The sequence below is a fragment of the Phascolarctos cinereus genome, unplaced genomic scaffold (genome assembly GCF_003287225.1).
Source record: "Phascolarctos cinereus isolate Bilbo 61053 unplaced genomic scaffold, phaCin_HiC Scaffold_5;HRSCAF=322, whole genome shotgun sequence".
Classification (NCBI taxonomy): Eukaryota; Metazoa; Chordata; class Mammalia; order Diprotodontia; family Phascolarctidae; genus Phascolarctos; species Phascolarctos cinereus.
Window position 1 is genome coordinate 22,168,821 of NW_027555958.1, and position 13,177 is coordinate 22,181,997.

At 51.4% G+C, this 13,177-nt stretch overlaps 1 protein-coding gene across 1 annotated transcript in view; it reads right to left on the reverse strand.

Annotated features, from left to right (window-relative positions):
* Positions 1-12,965, reverse strand: part of CASTOR2 (cytosolic arginine sensor for mTORC1 subunit 2) — a 115,680-nt gene extending 102,715 nt beyond the window's left edge. The window contains 1 exon segment of the mRNA XM_021005622.2: positions 12,472-12,965. Coding sequence (XP_020861281.1) covers positions 12,472-12,584 — 113 coding nt within the window. The 5' untranslated portion in view covers positions 12,585-12,965.
* Between the last annotated feature and the right edge of the window lie 212 nt (positions 12,966-13,177).

The following is a 13,177-nucleotide window of genomic DNA, read 5'->3' on the forward strand; positions in this document are numbered from 1 at the left end:
CAGCTCCCTCTCCTTTCCTAAGGCCCCCCTTCTTCCATGAAGCCCTCCAGGACTGTACTGGTGCATGATGCAATAAAGAGCAGGCTTTCACAAAGCCTCAACCTTTGGCAATGGGAGCTTCAGTCCCCGGCAGCAGAACAAGATTCCCTCCCCTTTCTCCCTTTCCCAGGGTTCATGCTGAAGCTCGGTGGCGGTGGCTCTGTCAGCAGAGATAAGGAGGGAACAGCCACACTGGTCACCTGGCCCTTCTTTATCTTATCAGCGATGATATCGAGTGACTTCTGAACTTGGGGGGTGGGAGAAAGTTCAGCCTCTCCCCACTACCAGGAAGGGTGGGAAGGGAAAAGACCTAAGCACACAGGTCTAAGGACCCAGAGAAGGGGACAAGATACAGGCCAGGTGAACACCAGAGCCTGTACTGAGGAATGAGCTGCTGCCTGGTGAGGAGACGGTTAAACCCACCTTGCAAATAACATAACTTGCTGCAATCTGGGCTTGTCCTGGTTAGGCAGCAGAGGCGGGTGGGTGAACGGGTGAGGGAGGAGAACACTGGACCTAGTGGTCAGGAGGTCGGAAGTCACTGCCGTCACCTCCCCGTGCCTCAGTTTCCTCATCTGTAAAATGGGCATAATGATTCTTGAACTTTGGATCCTGAGAGAAGCTTTTAGCCAGCCTTCCCGGGCTACAGGCATGTGAGCCATCAGTGTCCTCTCTCACCTTTGAGGTGGATTCCTACACCTTCCAGGCCCAGGGCGTGGACGTCCCCACCAGGGTTTCAGAATTTGACTGACATCCTGAAGCAGCAGGTGTGCGGCTGCCTCGTGGGGTGCCCTAGGGCAACCCTTTTGAGAATGATTTGATTAACCTACGTGGACCTCAGCATTCAGGCAGCCTTGCCTGTCCAGAATAGAGCTGAGCAACAGGAAGTAAAGTGAAAAACAGAAGTCACAAAGTCCAGTCACTTTAATCAGTGGATGGGCCTTCACTCAGGGACTATTGACTTTTACCTTACACACAATTCTAAAAAAAAAGTTTTTATTGATATCTTGTTTTTATATCATTCATAGTTCTGAATGTGCCCCTCCCTTCTCTTTACAATAAAATTTCTTTAAAAAGGAAAAAACAAACAGTTCACACCAAAAAAGTCTGACATTCCGTACAATGTTTTGCACCTCTGTAAAGTGCGCAGAGAGGTCACAAAGTGTTCTGTTGACCTTGGTGTTTGGAGGCTTGGCTCCAGGACAGATGAGGGGTTTCTAGAGGCGGCAGTGGACCCTCAGAGGGCACAGCAGCCCAGGGCTATATGCCTTGTTAGGTCCTTACACAGTCTGCCAACTGATGGGAGACATTGGGGGATGGGGAATGGAAGGAACTCTAAGCATTAAGGATTCAGGAGAACAGGTGGGGTCCTCAATGGGTGACCTTGAGCACATTCTCTCCCCTCTCTGGGTCTCAGTCTATCCATCTGGAAAATGGGGTATTGGACCAGCTGGCTTCTGAGGACCCTTTGAGCTCTAAGGTTCTACGACTGTATTCTTGTAATGAATTGGAATCATCATTAAAAAACGAAAGAGGGAGATAAATTGTGCTTAATGGACAAAAACCATGGATGGGATTTGGAATTCAAATGGCTCAAGGCTTATTCCAGCTTCAAATCTATGGTTCTTACCAATGACAAAGCAGAGAAAAGAAAAATACATCACAGTGCTCACAGGAAGAATTGGTAGGCTCACACGAATTAGATTAAAATACAGACACATTTTAGGGGGAAAAAAATCTTGGTCTGTAAAGGTACAATTCCTTAGCTATCTGGAAGATTCTGCTGTGCCCTGAGTAGTCCCTTCAAGGAAGGTTCTGGAGAGGGGAGCATTCTGATTTTAAGGCATGTACAGTAGGGGCCCTAGTAATCAGAAGCCACCTTGTGTGGCGGCCCTGTGATCTAGGATTCCCCACGGCACTTGGCTCCAAGACGGGGAGAAGCCGGCGAGAAATCACGGCATTAAGGGCAATATGAATACCTGTATTATGTGTGTCTTTGTGTGTGTGTGTGTGTGTGTGTGTGTAGATATATATACATATGTGTATATATGTATATATATGTGTGTGAGTATATGCATATGTACATGCACACATATACAGATATATAAAAATAATTAATATACATTTTAATAAATGAATAAATGAAAAACAGAGAGCCATCTAGAGTATTCCAAGTCCTCCCTTTTGGTTCACCTCTAAGCCAGGGCAGGGAGGGATTTGTTCAGAACAAAGGAGGAGAGAGGGGAGACAGGAGAGAGGATCAGTAGATTATCCTGGCAGAGAGAAACCATTTTAGAAATGTTTCCGATCGAGACCAAAGAAGAAACACTCCATCATTGTAAGGACCAAGGTGGCTCTTAAGGGCAGATGAGAAAGCTTCCCTCCTCCCCTCTTATGCAGAGGTGAGGGACTATGGGTGTGAAGCATTATATAGATGGTCAGACTTGTAGTCATTTGCCTAGAATTGCTTTTTACAAGTCTTTGGGACAAAGGTTGTGTGATGGGCAGGAGAGAGAAGATCATATTTGAAAAGGAAAGTGACCAAGCCAAAACCAAAGGTATCCGGAATGTTTGGGTGAAGCTAAGGAAAGGAAGCTTTTTACCAGTTGTTACAAGGGTGTGAGCTGTCAATGTGAATTTTAAAATGAGGCTTTAGGCCTGCAGGGGATATCCACAGGTGCAGGACTGTACAATAGACAGGTCAAGGGTGGGATTTGGAGTCAGAGAACCTTAGAACACCAGCTCCACCTCCACCAGTGGTGTGACCTGGAATAAAAGGCCGCACCTGCTTTGGGTCTCAGCCTCCTCCCCAGTAGGACGGGCGGACTGAACTAGGAGGGCTCCTTGTGGTTCAAAATGCACGACCTTGTGGCACCTCCACTCTGGATGGCCCAGCTACTCCAAATGATCACTCTCTAGGGTCTCTGGAAGCGGTCCTCGAGGAAAAGGGACAAGTTTTCAAGTCCTGTCTAGGTTGGTGGAAGCCATCCAAGACCCCTTTTCGTTCAGAAATCTCTTGTACAGAATCTGTTTGGATACGTCCAGCGCTGGGGATCTCACCACCTTGAGGTTTCCTATCAAATCTGGATAATGTGGCCAATCTTGATGAATAGAGGGCAGAAGAAGGGCACCTGTAGCTAGGACGCACCATCCCCAAGTCACTGGATGCTGGGCCTTCAGAGATACTCATTCATTCCTTGGGCAGTCAGTCTCTCACCTTGGGAGTCAGGGCTGGTGCCTTCCTGAGTCACACAAACCATGCCTGCTTCTCCTGCCCAGGACAGCAGAAGAGGCCTGGGTCTTCATGGACAAGCCACGTACAGTCCCTGGGGGCCGCCTGCAAGCTGTAGAGCCCTCCCACTCCAATTTGAGAGGGCCTGACCCTCTAAGGCCCTTAGAGATCATTTACAGGGGCAGTGGGGTGACTGGGGGGCTAGGCTCAGGAGTCAAGAAAACCCCACCTTTAACACTTCCTGGCTGTGAGAAAGGTCCTTACCTCTCTCAGCCTTAGCTTCCTCATTTGTCATATAGAGAACCATTCCGGGCTCTGTGCTAGGTGCTGGGGATGTGAGTACCAAGGACAAAAGACTTCCTGTGGGGGGTGAGGAATCGCCCATCAGAGACATGCAGCCTCAGCAAAAAGTTTGTACACCCACAGACTCAGAGAGGCAAAGACACCTACCTCACAGAGCAAGACTCAAATGAGGTTTTATATATAATGTGCGCGCGCCGCGCACACACACACACACACACACACACAGATAAATATAAATTCCAAGACATTTGGCACCACAGTGCACAGACCAAAGGACCCGGAGTCAGGAAGACCCGAGTTCAAATCTGGCAGCAGACACTAGTTGTGTGCCCCTAGGCAAATCACCAAATCTGTCTGCCTCAGTTTCCTCATCTGTAAAATGGGAATAACCCCATTTAAAAAATAAAATCAACAACAATAATAACCCCGACTTACCTTGCAGGGTTGTAGTGGGGATTGAATGAGAGATGATATTTGTAAAAAGCAGTTAACAGCATCTGGCATACAGTTGACACTTAATAAATGCTTATTCCCTTCACTTCCCCCCCACACGTGTGTATGTGAATATATCCAAATATAAATATGTACCTAGTGCAAACCCTTCAAGTGCGCGCGCACACACATACACACACACACACACACACACACACACACACACACACACACACACACATTCTGGGCTAAAAGGGATTTCAGAGGCATCTAGTCCCATCCCTTCCACCCCCCCGCCCAAATGAAAACAAAACCCCCACAGTTTCAGAGAGAAGGAAGCTGAGGCCTGAGAGGTCCAGTGACTCATTGCGGTCACACAGCTGGTCACATCCAGGTGCAGCAGGGGTCTCGCGGGCCATCTATCCCCCTCCCCATTTTATAGATAATCGCCCCAGCTCACCCAAAGAAGGACTAGCAGACACAGGCTGGAGTAGCTGTCCCGGGCAGGACTGCAAAGGGCCTGAAGCTTGGCTGCCCATTCCTAAGGACAGTCCACTTGGGGTGGAGCCTGGGAATTTCCCTCTGGTGAGCCCCGGAAACCCAGGAGTTCAAAGAACCATGGAAACCGAGCACTACTGGGCAGACCTCTCCTTCCTGCTGTTACCCTGGAAAATTCTGGCTGGCTGTCTTGCTGGGTGAGGGTAGAGCCTGGAAAATGTAGCACCCCAGAGCTAAAGGGGACCGCAGCAATCTGCCTGGTCCAACCCCTGCATTCTGAAGAGGGAAACTGAGGCTCTGCATCCAAATACAAGTTTCTTTTTTTTTTTTTGGGCTAGGCAATGGGGTTAAGTGACTTGCCCAGGGTCACACAGCTAGTGAGTGTTACATGTCTGAAGATGGATTTGAACTCAGGTCCTCCTGACTCCAAGGCCAGTGCTCTATCCACTGCATCATGTAGCCACCCCCCAAATACAAGTTTCTACATCTCCAGGTATTCCCTGAGGTCAGGCAGCCCTGGGGCCCGGATGGACCTCTCAGGCCACAAAGGACAGAGCAGCCAGGAATGCTTAGAGCCTCAGTCTGCAGCACTGGGTAAAGATCACTTTGTTATCTCGAGCTAAAAGCCCCAGAGGTAGCCCTGAGGAGGGCACCCAGGGATTTCTAGAGCTAGGGAAATTCTGAGCAGGAACCAAGCCTGGGAAGGCCACAAAACCCGGCCTGGCTTTCCCCAGGTCTCTGCCGGCCTGTGGTTTGGGCCCATGGAAGGCTTGCTGTTTGACCGAGTGATGGTAGTATCTGGGATTCCTTCTAGAGCTGCCTTCCCGAAAAGGGGGGGCACCTCCCCACTCACAGTGTTCTCCACCTCCATCCCCCCATCCCCGACTCAAGGTGTTTGGTCCCCCTCAAATCCACTACAATTCCATCAGCCAATGGGAGGAAATCCTGTCTGCTACGTTTTGGGGGGGGGTACAATGCAGCCTCCCCTCCTCAGAGGCCCAAGAGCGGGAAGCTTTCACAGTTGTCCCAGTAAGAAGTCATGAAGACTTGAAACAAGATGGTGGCAGTAGGAAGAAGGAAGCCTTGGAGCCGAGAAACATTCCAAAGGTTGCCTCTAAAGGTCTCGGCTCCTGACTGGGTGTGGGAAGTGGTGAGAGGGAGGAGTCCAGGCAGGATGATTCCTTCTAACCTCTGGTCTAGGACCAGCCCCTTGGGTGATCTGGTGAAGCCTGCGGGCCCTTGCTTAATGCCCGAGATCACAAAGGAAAGCCATTATATCTATCAAAAGACACTTCCCTCACTTCCCTCTACACACACCCACACCCACACCCACACACCCACACACCCACACCCCCCCACACACACACACACACACCCCTCCCCTCTCCAGGTGTCTTAAAGCTTTCCAAACTAGAGAAAATGAATTTGGTATGCAGGTGTTGATGGGACATCTGGGTGAAGCCATCCAATGTTCTTGAGGTAGCTGGAAACCAATAAGCAAGCATTTATTAAGCACCTACTATTTGTCAGGCACTGGCCTCAGACCCAGAGACTACAAAGAATGAAACAAGGGGTGATCAAGTCACTTATGTTGGGGAAGGGGGGGCGGGATTTGAACCCAGAGCTCAGGAGACTTCCAGACCTAGGAGAATTGGTTTGGGAGAATTCCCAGGGTAGAAGAGCTGTGTCACCTGCACAGGACTGCAGGGTGACCACACTCAAGAAAGGGAACAGTCTTCACTCTGCCCCCAACCCAAAGAATCCCAATCTTGCCACCTCTCTCTGTCTGTCTCTCTAGCCCTTGCTTGGAAGAGAGTTCTCAGCACGGATATGTGACCCTCCCCGAGAGCCAAGGTAGAATGAGGAAACAGCAAAATCCCCCGGGGAAGGGAGCAGGGGAACCACTGAGCCTCCAGGAATTCAGCCCCTCCCTCCCCTTCCCTTCCCTTCCAGGGGCACCCAGGAGGCCAACCAGAGTTTGGAGATTTTTAGATATTCGGCATTTACTAAAGCAGCTCCTTTTAACAAAAGCCCTGGCTGGGGCACAGGGGAGGGAGACAGAGAAGTCAAGAAAACACAGGTCAGCCCTTGCCCTGAGGGGCAGGAGAGAAGGCAGGCCCCCAGATAAGTGACACAAATATGAGGGCAGACTGGCTGCAGACAAGAGACCCAGACGCTGTGAGCCAAGGGGGAGGGGTCAGCAAAGCTTCCAGGAAGGTCATCACACATGTGGAGCCAGTACGGACCCTCAGAGACCATCTGGACCAACTCCTTCATTGTACAGATAGGGAAACCGAGGCACAGAAAGGTGAAATGATTCCTTCTTAGCACTGTAGGAGCATAGAGCTTGTGCTGGAAGGGACCTCCAGAGACCATCTAGTCTAACTAACTCGTTTTACAGATAAGGAAACTGAGGTTCCTGCCCAAGGTCACACAGGCTATTAAATGGTGGAACCAGGAATTTGAACCAGGTCCTCTGATGCCAAATGCAGCAAAGGCTCTTAGATGACAGTGAAGCTGGATCTTGAAGGACGGAGTTAACCAAGCAGATGAAGTCAGGTATGGGAGAGGATTCAGCGAAATCGGTGAACAACAGAACAGAGAGAGCAGGTAAGGTGATCTGTCCTGCAAGTTAACAAAATCTAGCAAAGGGACGGTGGTGGGAAACGCTTCAGAGAAGGGGCTGCATTCAAGTGTGTCCTTTTGTCTGTCTGCACCTCAGTTTCTCTATCTGAAAAATAAGGCCACTGGACTAGCCAGAGTACCCACCGGCACGGATGCCACGGACGATGCCAGGAGGCCTCAGGGAGGGGGCACCTCAGCTGTTATGGACAGTGGGATTCAAGGGGGAAATGCAGAAAGGACAGGATGTATAGGCTTTGGTATGGGACAAAGGACACGGAGCCAGGAAAAAAAAAAAAATATCTGTGACGACTCCAAGAACAGAAATGAAGTGGTAGAGACTGGCCCAGGTTTAATTCCCAGCCACCTTCTTTGTCTAGAGTCCGAAAGGTCAGTGCCTTTGTCCAGGCTGTGTCTGAGGCAGGACTTGAACCCGGGGCTTCCAGAATGGTTCTCTGCCATGAGGCTGAAATCAGAGGAGAAGCAATGACCAACCTGGGGCCTGGAGGAAAGTGATAAAAGCCACTCACCTCCCTTAAAGAGAGGTACTGAACCTTGCATGTTATTTTGGTAGGTTTTAATTTAAAAACATTATTTTACAGGGATGGTTCTAAGAGTAAAAAATGCAAAAAGCAAAAGAAATGATAGCACTTTATGGGGGAGAGGGGGCAGGGTAAGAGCACAGTAATCATACCATCTCCATAGCGGTCTCTGGGGCTGAAAGGGCCCTAGGTGTAGGGCTGGAGGGCCACCAGTGGCCACTAAGTCCAATGCCCCCATTTTACAGAACGAGGAAGCCGAGGCCCAAGACAGTGAGGCATCTTTCCATAGGTGGCTCAATGACTCCACAGTAGGCCAACACTGTTTCTATATTCCAGGTCCTGTGGTGTTCTTTTTTAACTGCACCTAAGGGACGGTGAGTCACCTGGCCTGACTGTCCCAGAGGCTGGAGGAAAGCAAGTCGTATGTGATAAGTCTGGCGACGTGACTTGCGTCCAGCAGGTGGAAGGCCTTGAATGTCAGGTTAAGGAATCCTGACTGCACTGTGCTGGCGGCAGATGGCTTTCTGAACAGGTAGGTACGTTCCAAGCTCAAAGAGACCCACCTTTCAGGAGAGGGACAAACGGGGATGCAATGGCTCCCCCACAGCCCTGGGGTGGGATCAGGTTCCCTGGGAATGGGCAGCAGAGGTGGCCAGGCCTTCAGTCCCGTCTGCCCAGTGCCCTGAGCCCCAGCCCTCCCACCAACTTCCAGCCAAATGCCTTAGGTGTCCCCACCTCGCCCTAGAGACAAAATTGAATCAATACCATTGGAAACAATCTATGGCCCCAGGGGTCCACTCCCAACCTAACTTTCCAAACCAAAATAACCCTCCTGGGGCACACTACACACCCTCAGTTATAAGAGGAGGTCTCCCATTCAACTCCTCGAGGGCAGGCATTTCCATTGGCACTGGAGCTCAGAAGGAAGTAGGGGCTAAATTCATTCATTCATTCATTCATTCATTCAATCCAGAAAGGAGAACCTAGGACAGGTCCAAGGGGCCACAGAAGCCAAAAGGGGTAGAAGATCTACCTGGGAAGGGAAGAGGGGCAGAGGACAGAGGCTCTGGAACCTCTGGGGGCTCCTCCAGGTTTTTACCTGTTTTTTATTATTATTATTATTATCTATTATTCGCTGTGTCCACTCTGGGGGAAAAAACAAACTGCCATTGGTTGTGGGTGAGAATCCTGCCTTGACATCAGGGCAAAGGCAACCAGAATGGATGGAATCAAGGGTAAATTCTAAATCTACCCATCACTGTGAACCCTAAGCTGACCACCCCTTCCTCTGTCTGGGTCCATTTCCTTTTTACCATGGAGGAGTGGGGGGTCTAAACTGCAGAAGAATTTGGTTTTTACAGCTGTAGAAGAGTGAGAGAGAGAGAGACAGACAGAGAGAGAGAGAGAGAGTATATGTGTGTGTGTGTGTGTGTGTGTGTGTGTGTGTGTGTGTGTGTGTGTGTTTCTGTTTAAAGTGAGAAGTAACAAACATAGCCTGGTGGTCATAGCACTGCAATGAAAGTCCGAATCCCTAGGTTCAAATTCCACCTCAACCACTAGATCAGCTATGGGTACCCAGAAGTCACTTAACTCTCAGAGCCCCAATTTCCTCATCTACGAAATGGGGATAACCGCCCCCCCGATGTTCTGTAAATCGCAAAGCACTGGACAAGTATGAATCATGACAACGTGTGGTCCACTGTGAACGGCAGGGCCAACATGGCGGCCCGGCTTGGTGCTGCATCTTGAGAGCAGATCTAGGCCCCACACATTGGCTTGAGGAACAGCCATGGGAGACAAGAAGGCCTCATCCCCCAGGACAGCTGGCCAACAGCCAACTCTTGCTGGGTCTATGTGGAATGAGAACAGGAACCAAACAACCAAGGCCTATGAGCAGCAGGGAGGATTCCAGACTCTGCAGCTGGCCCCTGCCCTCAGAGGGCTCACATTCCCTCCCCTCCACCGTCTTCTGGCTTGATTTTCTGGGTGGGAGAAGATTTCTCTCTTTATCGACCAAGATTCTCCCCTATTTTTTGGGGGGGGGAGGCCAGGCAATGGGGTTAAGTGACTTGCCCAGGGTCACAGAGCAACTAAGAGTTATGTGCCTGAGGCTGGATTTGAACTCAGGTCCTCCTGAATCCAGTGCCAGCTCTCTATCCACTGCACCACTAGCTGCCCCCTATTTTTTTTTTTAATCTAAGAGGTGCATCATTCTTTTCTTTGCCTGGTCAACAAAGATCATAGCTTTAAGGGTGGAAAGGAACTCAGAGGTTATAACTTAATCCCCTAATATTACAGGGGAGGAAACTGAGGCCTGAAAAGATGAAGCGGCTTCCCCAAGGTATTAAAGAGCAGAACCAGGCTCTGAAATTAGGCCGGCATGATGCAGTGGGGAAAATTCTGGATTTGGGGTCAGAAGATCCGGGTTCAAATCATGACTGCCATTTATTATCTGTGGCACTTTGGACAAGTCACTTCCCTCTGTAAAAAGGAAGAGGTTAGAGATGACCTCAAAGGGCCCTCCCAGCTCTAAATCAATGACTCCCAAGTCCAAAGGCTTTCCCACCCCATCACCAGATGATCAAGAATCCGCCCCCCCTTAGGAATCCTGGGGTGAGAGGCGAAGACTGAGACACTTTCTGAGTAGTGCTGGCCACCTGGACCACAGGCAGGTGGGAAAAGCCTTCACAATTCACTCTACTGGGGAGGGGAGGGGGTCACTCCAGCTCCCAGACCGCCCTGCAAGGGCTGTTCATAACTCCCTGGGGCTCGTACCCTTCAGTTTTTCCAGTTTCTCCCCAGACACCAATGTCTTAGCCCATGAATCCCCTCCAGTTTCTCTCCCCACCCCCTGCAAAAGACTCAGCTGCAGCCTGAGTCATCCCCCACTAGATGACTACAGTACAGGCAAGTCAACCCCCAGTTGCCTGTGTGACAAGAAACAGAAGGGGAGAAAAAAAAAAAGCAAGGGGGCTTACCCGGTGTACCCCATCACTGGGGGCCCTGAGGAGGAATTCTATACCCGGACCTCCCCCCACTGGATAACGGGGATAGGCAGTTTGGGGGGGGAGCTGGGTTTTTTTGTTTTTTTTAAACAGAGGACTTGTTTAATAATTACCTTTTTAAGAAAAAAAAATAGGGTTGGGCTCCTCTAGCCTCAGTTACAGGGAAATTGAAGGCAAAAGCCAAATTCATATGGAGATTTCCATCCTTAAAAGCCCAGGCTAAGAAAGTCAACAAGATACTTGGTAAACAGGACCTAGGCAAACAATGGGGAGGTGTGTTTGGGGGGGAGCAGAGGCACAGATCTAGGGAGATTTCCAGACAAGCAAGTAAGAAGTTAACCAGAGCAGTTAAGACAGTCCCATTCAATGGCCCTTCTAATTCTGTCCCCCCCCCTTTTAAATCTCCAACTCGCCAAGCAGAAACCGGTTATTTTAATTTTAACCTTGACTTGCAACTTTCTCTTTTCTTTTCCTTTTTTTTTGAAAGGAGGGGAGAAAAATGCAACACCAGTCACAACAACTCCCATTAGCCAGGAGCTTCTCTTCCAGCACCCCCCTCCCCATTTAAGCCAGGATTGGAAAGGGTAGCCGATGAAAAGTGAAGTCATAAGCATTGGGAAAAACAAAACACTTAAGTGTCAGCCGGAATCTCTCTCTCTCTCTCTCTCTCTCTCTCTCTCTCTCTCTCTCTCTCTCTCTCTCTCTCTCTCACAGCCCTTCATCCATACAGCCCTGGGGCCTGACAAATAGATCCAGCCAGGGCACCCACCCAGCCTGCCAAGTCTCAGACACCTTTAGCCACTTAAGTTCTAAAGGCCTTGGGGAGGCTTCCTTTTCTGGAGGGGAGGCTGTCTTTGCAGCATCGCCCCCCCCAAAAAAAACCCACCCCAAACACAGTGAATATAACTGCCACCCTTTGCACAGATTTGGAAACTGTTCTTCCAGGCACAATAATAATGATTAATAATGAGATTTTAAAGATACTCCCACCCCCCAAAAAAGCAGAAGGTTGCAGGGAGGACCGGAGCCTTTCTCCACTCCCTGGCCCCCAGGCTCTTCTGAATTTCGACCAGCTACCTTGACAGAAACACACATTCAGGATTTTATGATCCACCCCCTCCCCATAACTGCTCCGGGCAGATTCCCTCCCTCCGCTGCTCTCCCCTCACCCTCCCCCCCCCGGCCCCCAGCTCTTTGTTGTCCCTGGAACGAACCGATTCTTTTCTTTCTCTCTGTCTCTGTCTCCCTTTTTTTTCTTTACTTTCACTGTTTTTCCTCTACATTCCCCACACCTGTTTTTCATTCATTCATTCATTCATTCGCGACTGCAGCCGCCTCCTCCTCCTCCTCCTCTTCCTCCTCCTCCCCCTCCCTCCTCCCCGGCTCTCCAGATTTCCAGGGGGGGGGAGGGAGAGAGGGAGGCAGGGAGGAGAGAGAGAGAGGAGAAGAGAGGAGGGGAGGGGGGTGGTGAGACAGACAGAGAGTGGAAAGACCCAGCCAAGGGGCAGCCCAGCTGGCTTTGTCAAAAACACCCCCGGCCCCCCGAGGAAGGCTCAGGGAGGGGAGGGGGCAGAGCCAAGCGAGGGGGGGAGACAGGAGGAGGGGGGATCCACAGGCACGAAGTTGTTTTTCTAGCCCTCTCCGCTCCCCCCACCCCCTCCCCTCCTCCCTCCTCCCCCCTCCCCGCTCCTGCAAGGGAATTAGCCCAGGGAAGCCGGCTCAGTTGCAGCCTCTTTGTCTCCCCGCGATCGGGCGCCGGGGCGCGGGTGCGTGGGCCCCCCCCCCCGGGCACACTCACCTGGTCTTGGAGGACAGGAAGGCAAGTTTGATGAGCCCGTAGGTAAACAGAGGCACGCTCTCCTTGGCTATGCTGGCCACTTTCAGCCGGTGTTCTAAGATGTGAAGCTCCATCTTTTCCTCTTTCTCATTGGGAGTTAGTTCATCCGAGGGGCGCACGGGGGTCTCACTCCCTTCAGCGCCCCCCCCTTCCCCGGCCCCCGCCCCCTCCCCCCCACGGGGCACCGTCGGCGGGGCTGATTGGAGGGGAGGGGTTCGGCGCGGCTCCCGGCGCTGGGGGACGTGGAGGAGGAGAAGCCCAGGGCTTGGGGGGAGAGGCAAAAGCAGCGCCCCAAAGTTGCTCGGGCTGCCCCAGCCGCGGGCGGCGGAGAGAAACAGCGAGCCGAGGCTCGGAGCCGCCGCAGGAGGAGTTGAGGGGCAGAGGAGACGCGCAGCTCCCGAGTGCAGAAAGCAGCTGGTGTTACAGTCTAACAAACAACTTGCCACTCAAACTCGGGCCTCGCTGCGCTTGCGCCGGCCGGCCCGGGCCTGCTGGGACTTGTAGTCTGGCCGCGAGCCGGAGGCGGGGCCAGGAGAGGAGGGGCGGGGAGAGGAGCGGGAGGGGAGGGGGGAGGAGTGCAATTGACTCATGCCTGCCTAGTGTCCTCGAAAACAAGGAGACAGAGCTGATGTCAGCAGCTAAGGCTACTGCTGCTGCTGCTGCTCCT